Genomic DNA, 19,067 nt, shown 5'->3' on the forward strand with positions numbered 1-19,067 from the left:
GTCACAGCCACTGACCTGCACAGACAGGCACTCACTCACACAGACAGACACTCACTCACACAGACAGACAGACCAGCACAGAGTCACAGCCACTGACCTGCACACACAAAGGCTAACCAACACACACGCTCCTGTGTGCAGGGATTTCTGCACAGGGCCAATAGTCCTGTCTGTAGACACACACACACCCCGCCCCGCCCCCACCCTATGCAGCTGCAGTCAGACCGGCCTCCGCTCTCCTCCTGCTCTCCTCTCTGCCTGCATTCTTTGCTCTCTGCTGCCCCCTCTGCTCTGATGGCCCAAACCGGAACAGCCACAAAAAAACGGGACATTTTAAACAATGTGGGGCAGCCGGGGCAGCCATTAAAAAACCGGGACAGCCATTAAAAAACCGGGACAGCCATTAAAAAAACGGGACTGTCCCAGCTAAACTGGGACAGCTGGTCACCCTATTTCTGGGAGAAAACATGACCCAACGTTACGTTATTAGCATTTGAAGGTAAGGCTGAGTATATGGATCTGGCGCTAAGACCAGGCTGTATCTTGAGATCAGGAACAGTATCATTAGGTTTTTCACGCCACTTCAGTCACTAACCCTAACGCCCTATGGGTGCAATCGCTGTGTGTATAGGGCAGGGGTGCCCAACTTCCATCCTCAAGGGCCTCTAATAGCTCAGGTTTTCAGGATATCACTGCTTCAGCACCGGTGGCTCAATCAGAGGCTCATCTGTGCTGAAGCAGGGACTGATTGAGCCACCTGCGCTAAAAGCAGGGACTCATTGAACCACGGGTGTAAGATGCAGTGTGTAATAAAGTCACTGGCGAGTGCGAAGAAATGAAACAAATAGACAAAGATTTACTTTCTTTAATCTCTTTAAAAAAATGCAACATGTTTGTTCCCCGACAACTTGTTAAATATTTACAGGAGAAGCTCGGTATCAACACACAAATTCCCGGGATTGAACACGAACGCCCCGTCCATCTGGCGATTAAACATACGGTTTGTGCCCATTCTTACAGAATGTTGAGAAATCCCTGGCTAACGTCTTACTCTGATACGGGGTCTCCTCCGGGTACGAGAAGGGGTCTTCAACACGTCAGACATGTAACCTGACGATAAACCCCCCCCCCAAATGATGTTGAATGAACCAGTGTTTCATGGCCCTTTTGGGTGTCCCTCTTATCTAGCAGTTAATGGGTTCCGTGTTTCCCTTCGGTCTCTCCGGCAGTGAAGGATACAATTGAAGTCATTGGCCTTAAGTGGTTCCATAATGACGGACAGGAAAAGGGGTCAGGAGACCAATTTAGCTGGTAAATGGTTAAGGTGCTCCCTTCGGGCTCTTGGGTATTAACCGGGTTGACCATTGCTGTGCCAGGAGGATCAGCAGCACATGTTGCCAGAGGGGAGCCCAGCAACATATTGCAGAGCAATGTAGGGCCATATTTACTAAGCAGTGCAACTTCACATGAATGGGCCATCGAGGTGTCTTATGACGTCGCACTGCTTCGTACCATGGAGCCATACTGTTGCAACTGCATTGGTTATTGCAGTGTCTTCGGGTTTTGTTTTTGCCCATGTAGACGAGTCATTCAACCCCACGGGAATGATAAGAAGGAATGCTTCATTCAAGTTTTACTGAACTGTATTAGTAGAAGAAATAGAAATGCATGGAGCTACATGCCCGCCAAGCCCAAAAACAGGCTTCCCATTCTAACACCAACACTTCGGCCTTGCTAAACCTTTGTAGCAGTGTCCAGCGTCTGCACAAAGGGAGACTTACATCCAGGCTCCAGATCACCCAAGCTGATGCTTGAAAACTAGACAGCAGAAATAGTGCATTCTGGGATGAGTACAATGAACTATTACTTAACCTTGATTCAGTTACATCCCTTTTTCTTGCTCTGTTTGGCTATTTCTTTGGTTGATTTTTTTTTCTTACAGTACAGTTAGAGTAATTGTGCAATCAGCTGCCATTGGCATCGAACACACAAACGTTTATATCCAAGACCAAAATCTTAGCCGAATCATCATTTGTAACACATCATAGGAGTCATATATAGTATGCACAATTATTATTTTTGGTACAGAGGAACTGATGCCATTTTTTAAGCACTTTTCCCAATGACAGATACACAAGAATTCTTTATTTACACCTGTAATTTATTGTACATAGCGCTTTAATTATGTGCTACAGAAAATGACAGGAGAATTGGTGCGCATTTTCTATTGCGCAACAGTGCGAGTGTCCTAACGTTTATTAAGTGCTGTATAGAGGGATGTATGTGTAATGCACTTTTAAATAAATAACTTGTGGAATTGTGTTAGACCTGCTCATCAGCACCTGGAAGGAATGTAGTTCTGTTCTGATGATGCAGTATTGCAGGGGTCCACCAGGCTTAAGACTGGAAGAAAACTACAACTCCCAGAGACATTGCAATGCAGGATCCTTCCACTTCCTGTTTAAGCCCTATTTAAAGGTCAGGAAGTCCCATGCTCCTGGCATTGCAACTTTGTTCATTTGTACTCCTGTTACCTGTTCAAGCTCCGTACGCTGCCTGTTTCCCCTGGTGTTTTGACCTCGGACTTCTTCTGGACTTGTGTTTGCTTAACCCCTCAAGTACCACCTTTCTGCTCGATTGTGTGTGACCTCGGAACTGTACTGGACTTTGCCTTGCTGTAACCCTTCAAGTACCCTGCCTGATAAACTGTGTATGACCCTGGTATGCCTGTGACTCTGCCTTGTCCTCTGGTAATTCCTTCCAATAACAGCCCAGATTGCGGTTGAAATGGTTGTGGCATTAATGTATCATTTCTTAAATTCTGTGTTGTGTTTATTTGCCATTCTTGATTTTTCAAAGTTAGGCTTTTGAACCTAACCTTAAAGTATTTCAATGTAATAATAATACTAACATATATTTTTTGATCTGGTGTATTTCTGACAATGTATGCAGCGCCGTTCAGAGCAATATGAAAATCTTACAATTTGATGCCTAATAATCTGCATGGATGATCAGGAGCCCGGAGCCAACTCTGGTTATTAATGTTTAAATCCCTTTTAAGGAGCCGTTCCTCCAAGTTGCCTTTTTTTTTTTTTTAGCACCTATTTTTTTTATGGGGTGGAAACCACGTATCCCCATGAGCAAAACACCACTATTTCCAGCTCTGGGGACCCCCGGATTCCCGAGATACATACTGGTGAAGTTAACAAGTTTAAATCTCCCTGTGGAGAAACAAAATGGCTAACAAATTTGCAGCCAATAGGAAGCTACATCATCATCAGTTGTGGCTTTCCATTGGACGGCCATTTAAAACCCCTTTTATAAACCAGGTAGGAATACCAGTAACTTCACCGGTAAGGACCTTTCCCATTCTAATCCCGTGGGGGAAAAAAACAAAGGTTAATAAGGGTGGATTGCTCTTTCAAACACATTATTAACCAGAATGTTGTGATTGACACTGACATTTAGTAACAAGAAAGAGAAACACATGGAAAAAGTCTCCTTGTCTTATAAAAACAATTATCCAAAAAAAATGTAACATTTGCATATTAAGTTAAAAAAACAAAACAAGAAAGGAATGTATAAAAAAAAATGTAAAAAGACAAATGAAAATAAAGGGTAAAAAGAAATAAGGGTAATGTTTAAAAAAAAAGTCAGCCAGGCCGGCATGTCAATGCTCGCTAATTATCCGAGAGCCCCCCTGATTGGGGAGTCGGCCTCTCCCGCATTTAGTTGCCTTAATTGGAATCTCACAGCTGGTATAAATGAGCGCACCCCCCCATTAAAATGCCATTTGCGTCCCGCTATAATATCGGACCGGCTCCAGTCCTGGGAGGCCGACATGTTTGTGGTGTTGCAATGCATTAAAAACCTCAGAATCCTGATTTGCTGAACTGTGGTCCCCGTTATCTTACCACATCACACCAAGTTCTGGGACAATCGGTCCCGAAATGCATAATGTGTCCCTGCAAAACTGTAATAAAAAAAAATAAAGGAGGATTTAAAAAAAAACAACTTTATGGCCACTGTTCTAACACCGGGCCATTTAACTCCTTCTGCACCAGAGGGGATAGCTTTGCAGGGTACCTCTGAGGAAGGGGTTGTTGTCTCTTTTTGAGACTGTATTAGGAAATGTACAGTGCATAACTTGTGCCATATTAACTCATTTTGGGCATTACATTGGCCCACCCAAAGTACTTTTTTGGCACTGGTTATTCTAAAGCTCTTTACTTATTCGTCAATTCTTTTAACCCTTTTGGGGTGTAAGGGTTAAGCAAACCTCAAACAAAAGCTTAAAGGCAAAACATGTTCTGTAAATTACAACAAGGACGACCATCTTTCTCTGACAATATGATGGACTATCAGTGGATGATGTTATTGTGTATAGCACACGCTCACGAAATGCCGTAAAAACCTCAGCTAACTTCTTTCTTTGTTAATGTACAGGGGGACTTGGAATACGCGGCTCTGCAAGCCCTGCTCACAATAACCTTACTCCTGCAGTGCCTTCTTACTGCAGTTATGATACTTTTTCATATTGATTTTTGCACCCATCCCTACTTAGGAAGACCAGATAAATCCTTTAATTGCAGGTGGGCATTTAATCTCATGGACCCTCCAGTTTTGAAGGGGGGTAATACTTATCTATAGTGTGTTATGTTTAGCCCTGCAACACACATAAATCCAGATGGGAATTACAGACACGTCTATTTTTCTCTCTTCCACTTTAGACCCACGGATAAGAATAGTGCAGTGAAAGTAAAAAAAAAGAAAAGAAAAAGATAAATCCTTGTATTTTGTTAGAAAAATGAAAATTGTTAAAGCGAATCCCTAAAAAAACATGTTACTTAGTAACTTTTTGTACATTTTGCTTCCGTTCTGCAGTGGTTACGAAACAATACTAGCATGTTAACCATACTTGGTCCTCCAGAGGAATCTGCTGTTAAACGTCATGTTATATCCATACAGAGGTTTTTCCATCTTTACTGCTGGTGCTGCCTTTTTCTGAGCTGGTTTTAGGCTTAGCTCCTTGCTTCTCATGAGCAGTATTAACCCTGTTCTGTTCCACCACTGTCCCCCCAGAAGCTGGGCTGCTGGTTCTAGAAGGTTGAGCATTAACATGAGAATTGTAGCTCTGGAATGCTATGTCTAATTGTTCCTGGGCCACTGTCAAGTGTTTATGTAAAGTGGACAGATCTGGTGGTACATTGTCATCGGGGCTTGTGCACTGCTGTTCTTGAGCAACATTGGCCAAGTTCTGCTCATGGGCCATCAAGTTTGTTGGCCTTTTAGTGGACTTATCTGATTTCACCACCAGGTTGTATTCTGGAGGGCAGGTCATATTCTTTGGGTAAGAATAGTTGTAGGGTGGCTCCCTGTTCATATTTTCTCTTCTGCTGCGCATAGCATCCCTTAGGGTCCCAAAACCAAGGTGAAACATCTCGCAGATGTTGAGCAACAAGCACAAGCAGCTCACTACATACATAACTAGAAGAAAAATGGTCTTCTCTGTTGGCCTGGAAACAAAACAGTCAACAGTGTGAGGACAAGGGTCTGTGCTGCACTGGAAAGAAGGTAGAACTTCAAAGCCATATAAAAAATATTGACCCGCCAAGAAGCCAATCTCAAAAACAGCTCTAGCTACCAACTGAAAGACATAAAGTTTCATTAGTCCTTCTTGTTTGATACGTCTCCGTCCATCATGCTTTTTCTGTTCCTTTTCCTTGGTTTCCACTTTCTCAGGTTCCACCGGACCATCGTAGATCATGGGCTCCTCTTCTTCTTCTTCTGGGTCCTCTACATTTTGGCCAGACCGCCATTTGGAGAATGACTTCTTCTTCTTGAATGACTTGTGCCTCCGGTCTTCTTCTGAAGACCTGGCAATCTTGTGTATGGCGTAACCAAGATACATCACGGAGGGGGCTGATATCATGATGATCTGGAAGACCCAAAATCGCACGTGTGAAAGAGGAGCGAAGGAATCATAGCAGACATTATCACAGCCAGGCTGCTTTGTGTTGCACGTGAACTTGCTCTGTTCATCTGAGTAAATTGACTCTCCCCCAACTGCTGTTAAGACGATTCGGAAGATGATTAGAATGGTTAGCCACACCTTCCCCACAAAAGTGGAGTGATTGTGAATTTCTTCTAGAAGACGGGTTAAAAAGCTCCAGCTCATGTTGGTCATAAGGGCTATTCATTTATAACCTGTAAGAAAATAAATAAAATACAATCACATTAATTACAATTTCCTTAAAACTAAATCCAGTTACATACAGGTCAACTCACTGTTACGTTCAAGATGCTAACTGTATCCTATCTATCTCATTTTGCTATACACCTTTCATTCCACCATTGGGATACATTAATTGAACTACGAATGTACAACAGGCTTCATTGTTTCCTATGGTGGAATATAGTGAGATATTTTCTGATTTTCACTCTATACACCTTTAAGACCCACCTTAAGACATACTTGCTTAAAGAAGCATATGAATAGCACTGTGGATAATACTGGACACATGATACATAATGCTTGGCCCCTTTGCAGACGCACTTACCAGAATGCCCTCCTACTGTCTCTGTATGTTCTCCCTACCTACCAATTAGACTGTAAGCTCCTCGGAGCAGGGGCTCCTCTTCCATAATGTTACTTTTATGTCTGAAGCACTTATTCCCATGATCTGTTATTTATATTACCTGTTATTTATTTGATTACCACGTGTATTACTACTGTGAAGCGCTATGTACATTAATGGCGCTATATAAATAAAGACATACAATACAATACAATATCCTGCACCTACATTGCAACTGAATCCTAAGGAAGCTCTGTGATATCGTGTGTTATAATAGGATATGGTGTGTTATCTTGGGGTCGTGGCTTACATCTATTTGCACACTTGTTATAAATTGCACAAGCAAACAGCAACGCCATTGCTTCCACAAGTTTTTCTGAGTTAGTTCCCAAATTATATAGCTGGAGCAAAACTATTCATTACAATAGGGTTTTACATTCGATGAGCATGTTACATTCTGGACCCCAATCCAATATGCAACGAGGCAGTGCTGACTCTTCTAATCCCTGAGTCTGTCCTGTCCTTCGAGTGCTGAAGGCATGAAGAGAGCATGCATGTTCCAACACAGACTGGGTCATTACTACAAAAATGTTACAGGAGGGTTTGCATTCACAGTCCTTAGAAGTGAATATAAGGTGTCCGGCAAAGTAGCACATCTTCATGTCTCTGCTACCAACCGGGTGTGTGTTGGAACACGCAATGCTCTTTTGAAGGCATCTCTTAGGAACACAATTGCCCAAAGACAGTGGCTTGTTAAATCTTGTTGATTGTTGTCTGGTTAAAAAAGACAAAATAAGTAATATGTTAAGCTAAAACTTGGTTGGACAGTAGTTTGACTTATGTTATCTCCTCTCTTTTGTAAGATGTTACAGTGCAGTCTACTCACTAAAGGCCCCAGGCGGCAAAACTAGTGTACCCCCCAGCCCCCCAAGCTTCATATATATCAAAGAAATGGCCACAACAAATCAATATGGCTCTGAACAGAGTCCCTTAAAGAAGAGGACACATGTAGGGGTCTTGCTGCTCCTGTTTTGCAGGACCATGCAAAGAGGTTTGACTTTGATCTAAACCCCTGCGTTACAGGGGCCTCGCTCTGGCAGAACACGGGTTAATGGGAGAGAAAAAAAAGCATTTTGTAAACTATATAAAATGCCATTGTCTTCTTTAAACAAAGGCAAATATCCGTTCCTGTTTCCCTGCCAGCAGAGCCTGCAATTTATGCAGGGGCGTAGGCTGGGGTTGCCAGGTGGCTTCTCCAAAAATACTGGACTCAATGGTGAAAGGTGCGTCAGGTCACTGTGTCCAGGGAGGTAATACCGGACACATACATGTCCAGTATTACAGTACCACTACTTTTTTACTGGACAGAGTATCCAAATACAGGACAGTACAGTTCAATACCGGACACCTGGCAACCCTAGGCGTAGCTATAGCCCGGGCAGCCCTGGCAAAGCCCGGGGGCCCGCGCTCTTGGGGGGGCCCACTTTAATGGGGCCCTGAAAACATGTTTGCCCGGGGGGCCCGCTGATTTCTAGCTACGCCACTGAATTTATGCATTGTGAATTTTCTGTCTCTTTGGAAATAACTTTTTTTTTTAACGTGCAATCGTTTCCTCTCTCTTAGGCCCAGCGCCACAAAAGGGGTGCCAAGCGTTAGCATTCGTTTGAATGGGAGTTACGGTGCGCTGAAGCTTGGCACCCTTTTGTAGACCTGGGCCGAAGCCCCTTGCTTGCGATCAGAGAACCAATCAGGAGTAGACGGGAGCATTTTGAGTGTGGACATCAGGTAGATCACATTCAGCACACAGTGGTCTCCTTAATAAAGTCTCTGGGGCTGCATAATTGGGGCACACCCGGCGTAAAAGAATTGTAACAGATGTGTCACGGGGGAAAATTCTTATGGCATTCAACAGGATCCCATAAAAACCAATGATTCAATAAGCACATCTTTAACCCACATCACTATTGTGCTGTATTCCATTGGAATGCACTTGGCAGTAGGACTTAGCACGATAAGGGCCCATCAAAGCTGTGATGATTGCATTAATCTGCAGACAATTGTATTCCGACCTGTTTATTTAACCTTCCCTAACTCCGCTATTTTCATTTGTATTCACACCGCACAGGGCTTTTCCTCATGGCAGAAGGCTCCTGGCAATGCATTTTTGTCTGTAAAAAAAAAAGTATTGTTATAGGATTGGGAAATCATACACCCTTTTTAAACAATCTCATAGCTGGCGTAAAACGCTGCGAAGCGTTTGATGTGGAAGGATTTCCTCCCCGTGTTTACCCTAGAGAGACTACAATGACTTACCTTTGCTTTTCTACTCTTTGGTGTATCATCAAATGAGTTTGACCGTGAGGAATGTATCGTTAAAAAATAAAATACTGTGCTTCTAGTAACAAAATCAAACATTAAATCCAGGTTGCGTGCTTTATTTCCCCTGCCGCCGGGTGCAAAGAGAGCGCACTGCGGATCGGGAGAGTGCCTGGTGGAATAAAGTGTTTATTCCCCACACAGCCCCTGCATTCTTTTAGTTTCCTCTGCTGACAACCTAAATCCAGAGCTGAAATTATTACGGCAATTTTATTATTATTTTTTTTTTTTAATTCCTATTTTGAGTATAAGAAGAAGAATATTTCAATTTTTGTTAACAATATTTATTAATGGTTATGAAGGGAAGCTATTTAGGGACAGATAAATAGGCTTAAGGTAGGGAGGGGAAAAAATGATTGAAAAAAATATATTAAATTGTAAGCCTGGAACTCTTTTTCCTAATGTTTCTTTTTATGTCTGATGGGCTTATTCCCGTTATGCTGCGTCTCTTCTCATTTTGCCACGTGTATTCCTGCTGTAAAGCCCTTTGTACATAGATGGCGCTATACAAATAAAGATATACAGACATGCATCCACATTCAATGATCTATCTTGCAAATACCCATGTATTTACATGACTCATTTAAAGCTGCAGACCCAGCAATATCCTACACGTGTTTATTTTTTATTTTTAATAAATCAGTTCTGTACTATGAGAAAATACTTGTAGCATTAAAAAAAAAAAAAACAACAACTCTGAATGACATTTTTAATGTATTATAATGTAACAAGTCTTTTTTTGTTTCTATAGCAGCATTTATAAAGTCACACTGACTGAGGAACACTCCTCTACAGCCATTTAGTGAACCCTCGAGCCGAATCTTCGCCGATCGATCACAGGAGAACGGATCGATCTGCAGCTTAGCTAATTACTTATCATTGTGTGGATTGTATTGATGCACATATTAAAGGGAGCGGGGGGGGGGAAACATATTAAGGGGGGCGGGGGGGGGAAACATATTAAAGAATGTCCCGTGGCCTGCGGGCCAATAGAAAAACGTGATGTCATCCCTTGCGGCTTCCTATTGGCCCGAGCGATGCAGGGCATTTCATCTGGTGAGTGATACCAGCACCCCCTTGCGAGGTAAGCAAGAGTCCTCCGGAGCAGAAATTAACACGGTTCAGACCCCCTGCTTCCAACATGTGCCAAAAACCCCCACATGTAACGCTGCTGTGACTGGTACAGCCATGTCACGCAGGTTCCCACATATCTTCATACAAAGTTCATCTGATAAAATTTTTTTTTTTAAAATACTGTATATAGGATTTTCTAGGGCTGCTATGCTTTAAAACTACCAGTTTCACTTGGCTTCAAGTGAGAGCACTCACCCAAGGAACAACTCCTGTTGGGGAGGTATTAGGAGGTCCTGGAGGTAATGGGGGGGGGGGGGGGGAAGGAAGGGGGGTGTAAGGGATAATGGGACTGGGGGGAGGTATAAGGGGATAATGGATATGGGGGGATGGGTATAAGGGGGTAATGTACATGGGAGGGTATAAGGAGTTCATGATCCTAGCTGGGAATAATGAGCCTGGGGGAATAAGGGGATAATGGGCCGGGGGGGGGGAGGTATAAGGGGATAATCAGCCTGGGGGGATATAAGGGGGCAATGGACCTGGGGTCAGGAAGCATAGTGGACAGAGGCGGGTGAGCTTACCTGTGGCCCTTTGATGGGCCTGCTTGAAGCCCACGAAAGGGGGGGGTCTTGCTGAAGGAACAATGTCTGGTGAACAGGAGGGCCCAGGCATAAAGGGCCAGTGGCCAGTGAGGTGGAGGCACAGGCCATAAACTGCAGGTCATTGGCAGGGGGATCATTGGCAATCGCAACTGTCCCCCCCCCTGTCGGCGGCCCTGATTGATAAATCTGGTACAGTTATGTGCACAAAGTACTACATTCCAGTGGGATTTTTTTGACCATTTTTTTTTGCACCGGCTCTAGGCCTGAAGTCTTTAATAAATTCCCTCCCAAGTGTCTCTTCCCATAAATCCTTCTTTTGCTCCATATCACCACTTAATGCATCAGATACCCATTCTAGCTGGAAAAACTCAATGCAAAGTCCCTGGAGAAGTCCGTAAAAGGCACATCGTGTAAAGCAGCCAATGTCCTCTTGCAGCTATTGCCTGGCATCTTGATACACAGGCCACGTGTACTTTCGCCCTGCACGTAAATACTATCCGACTTGGAGAAAACACATTGGAGGATTAAACCAAAACATCATCACGCTTAAAGCTGCAGACCAAGAAACATCCTACATGTGTGTTTTTTACTAAATTAGTTCTGTACGATGAGAAAATATTTGTAGCATTTAAAAAACAACAACAACCCTGAATGACATTTTTAATGCATTATAATGTAACAATCAATTTTTGTTTCTATAGCAACCATTTACAAAGTCACACCCTCTTCCTCTTCTGAAACAGGCTCTGGCGCAGCCCTTTTTGAGCCCTGCCCTCTCTCTAGCAGTGCACCAATTGTATCTAGTGACTGCCTGGTCACATGATCTTCCCCACAGAACTTTGCATCTTTGATCCGCTTCTGCTGCACTGACAGCCATTTAGTGAACCCCCCAGCCGAATCTTCGACGATTGATCGGCAACGTAGCTAATTACTTATCATTGTGTGTATTGTATTGATGCACATATTAAAGGGGGAAAGTAAAGGCAGCTTGGACTGCTGCTTTAACACAGCTTCACTTCAGCCTAAGTGCTACAGTAGTGTTCCCAAGCTGAGCCAGCACATCTTGCCGGCGGCTCACTCCCCAGGCTGCAGTTATATTCCTTTATGTGAGTCTCCGTGCTTGGAATTCACGTTCTGGTCTCATTATGTGAGTCTCTGTAAAAACACTATCAGATGTTGTATTTTTGACCTCCAGTTCCTTTTTACACAAAACAGTTTCCCTTGTACTTGCTAATGAAATCTTCTGGGCGACCCACAGAGAATATAAAGAATGATGGATGGGCCATTTGGATTTAACTGTTCTTATGAAAAATAAACCAGGTCAGAGCCAGAGTGACCTGCAAAGCATTGTGGTCTACACGTTACGGGCAGTGGGTTATCTCCTCGCCCATTAATGCTCACTAAAACACAAGTTGATGTACAGAAGGGAAATCTATCTTGATACATTGTCATTAAAGGACAAGGGAAGAAAGTCTTTCATACGTAATTTGATGACAATACCATCTTGAGTTAAAGATCTGACTCTACGGGGGTTACTATATAAACTAAGCTAATGCCGATCAGGACAGTATCCCACTGAAGCTCCCATTCAAGTCAATGAGAGTTTCCTGACACACTATTGCAGTTTAATGGATAACTCACAACAGTCTTTTAATGTCACCAAATATAATGCGTATTCTCAAAAAACATGCCACGGATTCTGCAGTTGTATACTCGGCCAAACATATTTGTGCCAATTAAGCACAAGTATACCCCGCGGAGAGAGGTGGTACCACTGATCTACTTTGTAAAATGTATCTTTTTCCCCCCGTAAAAAATAAATCATGATTGTACTTTTGTACATAAAATAGTAGTGGGACTTTGTACTCTGTAGTGTCCTCACACTTCCCACATGTGTCACACGGTTTTCTTTGAGTCTCACTGATTTGTACTGTAGTCTGATTCTTCGATAAGAGTCTCGTATACAATCCTTCAATGGAGTCTTGTGATAAAAAGTCATCATTCCCCACTAAAATGCTCATTTTTGGTCCAGAACCCCCAAATCTCACCGATTGTCGTCCTCGTAGGATGACATCTCTGGTAAATCTATCCACTGTATAAACTACAGTATTTATACTCCTCTGCACCACCAAATATCTAAATTTTGATCACACACCCGTGCCCGACAACTAGTTTAGTGCGGAGGGGGGAATGGGAAGCCTGATGACGGGAGAGGGCGGAGAGGGAGGGCCCGCCTGCTCCCTGCATTTCTCCCGGCTTTGAAGGGGCACTGCAGCTTGGCCAATCCCGGAAGTCGCGACCTTCTTCCTGTTGGGTACAACTTCCAGGTTCAGCTGGGCCCGGGATATCTGTCCCGGCGTTCCTCACTAATGTTGGGCCCGCCGTTACCCCTACAGCCTTCTCATTCCTTAAACCTGTTTCTGTAATCTCTCCCTACCTATGGAACTCTCACTCAATATTCATTAAGGGCCTCCACTTCCTGCTTTCAAAGGCCACGGAAAACTCACCTCTTAAAAGAAGCGTCGTGAAATTACTAAGGCTGGGGCCATGGAAACCGCAGACCGTGCGGAGGCGTCCGCACGCTGAGCGATCAGATTGCCTTAAGGCAGTGATCGTGTCCATGTGACGTGCGGGCGCGTGCGCAAGAAATCAGTTGAAACTGATTTCTTGGCGCGACAGGCCGGTCACGTGAGCTGCCGTGACGCCCCTAGGCCCGCCCCCCACGGCGCGGCACGGCGCGTCTCCACTGGCTACAAAACGCACCCGCTTCATGCGGGTGACGTCATGGCCGCGCACTCCACAGCACGGGCGAAGTCACCATGGCCCCAGCCTAACTCCAGGTGCCCTTGACCTCCACGGTAGCACTTTTAATAATGCCCTTTTATTCCTACGGTGTAAGTCTCCCAATATAGCACTTAGATTGTAAGCTCTTCATATTTGTCTTACAGTATGTCATCATTTATTTGCCCCACTGTTTGTACTTTATTTTCCCTGTATTGTAATTGATAAAACGCTGCAATATATTGTTGGCACTATATAAATGCAATTATATATGCTATAGACTACAGTCTTGAAAATGCAAAGCCAGCAGTACAACCAACTTCACACTGATGAGACCCATTAAGGTTGAAACATGTCTGTGAATGGTTTCTATGGCTTTGCATCTGATTCCCATGCTGTGCTTTAAAGCTGTGTTAACAGCGAGCATTAGCTTATATGGGCTCCATGTAACAATGGTTTTTCAGACAAAAGGTGACACATAGTGTGCTCTTTTGCATGTCATTTCCCAGAATCCCTTGCTGCAGTGGAAGCACTGTATGCTGGGGATAATGGTGAACGACAGGGTTGCAGACCTGCCTAAGACATGTGAATGTGCTCACAAGTGATCTTTTTATTTGCTATATATATATATCACACGCGGAACAAGAGACAGTCCTGTTGGCGAACATTTCTCTGACTCTGGCCATAAGATGAACGATCTGAGGGTTGCCATACTCAAAGGTAATCTTAAAACACCGAAAGAGAGACGGTTGCATGTATACAAATTTATGCAACTGTTCGGGACACTTAGCAGTGGCCTAAAAAGAGATCGAAATTTTATGAGTCATTACTGACACAAGTGAACTCTCTTCCCATGAGCGCTAAAGGCAATGTCTGTACATACTGTGCTATATCTATGCACACACAGCTGTCTCTTACACATACTAATACTCCTTGTTTTTCCATCCCTATACACCAATAGGGACCACAAAGTATCCACACACACTTTTAGTTGTGCTACAATCTCTCACATTTCCACACCCACTCACACCATTTATATCCACTCCCACTCCACACACACCTTTTGTAAAGCACTGTATATACTGTGGGCTCTCCATTCATTTTTATTCACACTGATACACACACACACTCTTACATCACTTGCTTTCAGGAACCTTTTGACACCTCTAGCCATAAAACACATCCACACCGGGGGAAGGACAAGCACAGATAACATTCCAATAGACACTGTTGTTAAGTATACCCTTTGCTTGCTTCATTTATTGTAACATCGCCGGAAGAAGAGATCAGTGTATCTCGAAAGCTCGCACAAATAAAAGCATTTCGTTAGCCACAGAACGGTATCATCTATTTATTTTTTGATTATTGAAGCTCGGCTAACACGGTACTGATACCTCTACATGTATATATATACATATACATATACATTGAAGCTCGGCTAACACGGTACTGATACCTCTACATGTATATGTATATATATATATATATAAACAGCATGCATTGGCTTGAGGATTGGCTTGTGTAATACGAGCTTGAGACAAAAGGTGGCACTGAGTGCTCATTTGCATGTCATTTCCCAGAATCCCTTGCTGCAGTGGAAGCGCTGTATGCTGGGTGACAATGGGGAAAGACAGGGTTGCAGACCTGTCTAAGACATGCAAATGAACATACAGTAATATTTACAGTTGCTTTATATATATATACATATACATATCCATACATATACATATACATACACAAATACAGTACACACACACATATGCACACACACTTATATCCGGAGGCTACATTTTGTTGGGAAAAAAACCTAAACCCAGCTGTGGTAACCCCTCATTGTGATGCCAAGTGTCTGAAAGGCAGGAAGTTCCTAATATGGTTTTGTGACTCACACTTAGATGTCACTCACTACTATGACTATATTCTTCCACGTTTCCTCACAAGAGGCTCATTTATAAAGATATAGTACTACTAGTCATAAACCTCCATGTAAAGCTCTTGAGAAATATACTTGGAACTCCACTCGGCCATAATGGGCTTTTCACCGTTACATCAAAAAATGACATTGTGGTGAGGTAACCGTCAGCCCCAGTGTGTGACTGAGCTTTATTTCTCTTTTATAGAAAACTTGGCACACCCGTTTGTTTTCTCTTTTTAGATCTAACAGCAAATAAGGTAAAAAAAAAACCCACCCTAAATATATATCATTTTTGGTTGGGATTGCTGTTTTAACCCATTCATAGCCGGAGGGGCAGTAACAAATTGTTGCCCATTGGGCTGAAAATGGATCAAGCAATGTAGTCACGTAGCCAGGAGACATTCATTCGGGAAAGCCAAGCCATGCCAGCAAGCAAACCACCAGAGCCAATGCCATGTGACCGACCCAATGCTAGGGGGAGCCTGATGTCATCATTAGTGATCGGGTATCTCACAGGCAGGACTTTCTCACGTGGAATCTTAGTGCAACTTAACAGGATTTATTCAGTAAGCTGCTGTAGGGACGAGCCGGAAAGCTCAATTGGAGTCAGATCGGCACTATCACAGCTAACTGAATAAGTACAATCAGTACGGCAGCAAGACTTTGGAGATGGCCAACGTTGGCAGCAAAGGGTGTTAGCCTTATTTGCTGCTGGTTTCTGGGTTGCAATGTATATCTATATGTATCAGCTGTTACAAAGCACAGAGCATCCCATCTGCTTGCTTCAAAGCAAGGAGCTTTTACAAAACCCTGCACCTACTGTTTCCATTCCCTCTTCCTTAGTAAGCTCCTTGGAGCAGGCAACCCCCTTACCTACAGTACCAGTGTGTGTTAATGTTGTCATTTGTTTAGTTCTATTGCCTTCCCATGCCATTGTACTGCACCCACGGAATATGTTGCTGCATTATACTTGAATCATAATAATCCTATTAATTAAAAGGATATTATCTCACACACAGAGGGTCTCCTGGATGCATGACCAGTGGGATCATGGCAACTACTGCCATACAGACGAGACAACGAGTATTCTAAAGCTTGCCTTAAACTAGCCCGGTTACATGCTGGGTACATGCTGGGTGTAACCTGGCTAGTTTAAGGCAAGTTTAAGGCATTTCTGCATTGACTAATGACCCATCGGATTAACAAAGCAGGGGTCCCTGGCAGTCCCATTCAGTTAATCTGATGGGCCATTAGTCAATGCAGAAATGCCTTAAACTTGCCTTAGACTAGACCCAGCATGTACCCAGCATGTACCCAGCATGTACCTGGGTCTTTTTGGCGATTGCCACTGGTTTGTGTTAGAATAACCGTCGGCGCTACAGTACATCAGTAGATCTGGGATTACCCCCCCACCCCATCCCCTGATCTGAACTCATGGAAATACACAAAGGCAAGCAGCACAGATTTCTCTTTGGGAGATCAAGATGGGGGAAACCTGGTGAAGTTTGATGTGAAGGAACTGGGCTGGCGGGGCATGGCTTACATCATCCAAGTTAACTTCTGAGTAATGACTTTCAGAACAGAGACGGGGGGGTTATATTAGCTCATTTCTAATATGTCAAGCGCATTACCAAGGCAGAGGTTGGGTATATTACTCAGATAAAGAGGAATGCTAGAACATGAGCTCATGCTCTGCAGCTTAACGGGTGAGAGTATCCGATGAAATTCGAGGTCGTGGTATAATCCGTCATTGAAAAGGTGGTAGACCCACGAAACAGCAGCTGAGTAGGGGTGGCGGAGGAGAATACAGTAAAGGAATGATGAAATCCTTACACCTAAAAAATATGCGTCAAGCAGTCCTTATCTGCACACATTTCTTCCGATTGGAAGCCTGGTCTAACTGTGGAGGGTAATACACTGAAAAGGGTTTAGGATGTCAAGTTGTAGAATCCAATGGGACAGAAGGGAGCTCTTTGTTTAGCAGGGATATAATGAAGCTTATTGTGTAGTTTATGTGGAATGTAATGGAGTTTGCAGATAAGAGTGGGAGCCGGCTTGTGGGCCTCAGGTAGGGTTAGCATAAGTGATTATTATATGCAAGCTAAACGTGGTTTTTGTGTTAACGGTGCAGCTGTATTTAGAAAGAAATGTTGGAAATGCAATCCGGTGACCTCAATGTAATGTAACTCCTCGGGGCGGGTGGTAACAAGGCAAAATTTGATGCAAATTGTTATCTTGTGTCAATGTCTCAAGGTCTTTGCTCAAAGTTTATTTTTCCGTGTGTGTCAGTTTGCGAGGTGGGGAGCGTCAATAGGAAGAGTTAGGCTGCGCTTATAGTGCTGGCGACAGCGACGCGACGTCGCGGCAAAACAAATGTATTGCCGATGGATTGGTCGCAATCGCTGGACGTCATCTCTATTTGATTTTCCAGCGACCGTCGCCGGCACAATAAGCATAGCCTTAGGCGCTTATAGTACTGGCTACAAGGGACGGCGGCGCGGCCGCACGACGTCACACTTTGCCGTCGCTATAACGATTGTTGCACTGAGGTGCAGGGCACCTCGGGAGGGCGACAGGGGGCGTGGCGGAGGCGTGGCCCGTGACGTCACGCGAGCGGTTTGCCCTCATTGGTTGAATCCGCAGATGGATTTTGGTCTAAACCATCCGGGAAATTTCAGGAAAACGGATTTGGACTGGTTCCCCCATCTGTAATTGCATCACCCTCACCTTCCTCATCTCCCTTCTTCCTCCCATCTGTACCTCGCTGTCACGGTCCCTGTACGTCCTTACATTTATACGACTATTCTGCGTTTGTACAATTCAAACCGTCACACAGAACTTTACAAGGTCAGAACATAAGCCATACAAAAGGCAAATATACTATACAAGCCCAGGACAGATGCAGGGAAGTAAGTAGATGGAAGTCCCTCACCCAAGAAGCTAACAGTGTAACTCAGGGCTACTCATATGGAGGATTGAGATACAGAGCGGATCGTAAAGTAGGATGTTGGAGCTGACTCATTCTCTTGTTCACTCTGTCTCACAGATTATAACTAGATGGAAGGGACAACCACGGGCAGACTCCACGTGGTCTTACACATTGAAGATTATGAGTTGTCCTACACTCTCAGTGATGTGTTGGGAATCGTACAGAGACAAGACACGCAGAGGAAAAGAATGAGTGTTTAGGGGAATGTTGGCTACTCTGTAGTGTCATCTGATCACACCAGCCACACGATCTTAACAATGGACCATGTGCCCGGCTAGCCATGTGCTTGTCAGGCAGACGTGAGAAATGCGTGATCGCCTGTTCCCAAACCAAACATTTCCTCGCAACGAAAAAAAAAAGACAACAATGCAGCGATTTTGCACCAGAAGGAAGAACCTCTGCTGGTGAAAACGTGATCTCTTTTGTAGGATTTCATAACCTAACGGGAAATGTTCAGGACCTTCTTAGTAAACACGCTCAGAAGGAACCCGTGCGAGAGCAGAAGAGTCAAAGGAAATATATTCGTGATCCCTCGGAATGTAAAAGCAAATATCTTCATTTTGCCCTCAAGGGAAAGAGTCTCTAGCTGGAAGTAGGAATATTAAGTTTAATTCTAGTTACACAATATAATGCAAGATTTCTACATACAAACTTTAAAGGCTTAGAAAAACACATCTGTCAATAAATACCATATACAGCTCAACCCCCGTATAACGCTGTGCTTGGGGTCCAAAAAATCACATCGCGCTATA

At 43.8% G+C, this 19,067-nt stretch overlaps 1 protein-coding gene across 5 annotated transcripts in view; it reads right to left on the reverse strand.

The window, feature by feature from the left end:
• Positions 1 to 851: 851 nt before the first annotated feature.
• GJC2 (gap junction protein gamma 2) overlaps positions 852 to 19,067 on the reverse strand; it is a 139,277-nt gene continuing 121,061 nt past the window's right edge. For all 5 annotated transcript variants that reach the window (XM_075588073.1, XM_075588072.1, XM_075588074.1 and 2 more), the window contains one exon: positions 852 to 6,207. In XM_075588073.1, the coding sequence (XP_075444188.1) occupies positions 4,955 to 6,187 (1,233 nt within the window). In that variant the 5' untranslated portion in view covers positions 6,188 to 6,207 and the 3' untranslated portion in view covers positions 852 to 4,954. The remainder of the gene's footprint in view (positions 6,208 to 19,067) is intronic.

The sequence above is a fragment of the Ascaphus truei genome, chromosome 2 (genome assembly GCF_040206685.1).
Source record: "Ascaphus truei isolate aAscTru1 chromosome 2, aAscTru1.hap1, whole genome shotgun sequence".
Taxonomy (NCBI): Eukaryota; Metazoa; Chordata; class Amphibia; order Anura; family Ascaphidae; genus Ascaphus; species Ascaphus truei.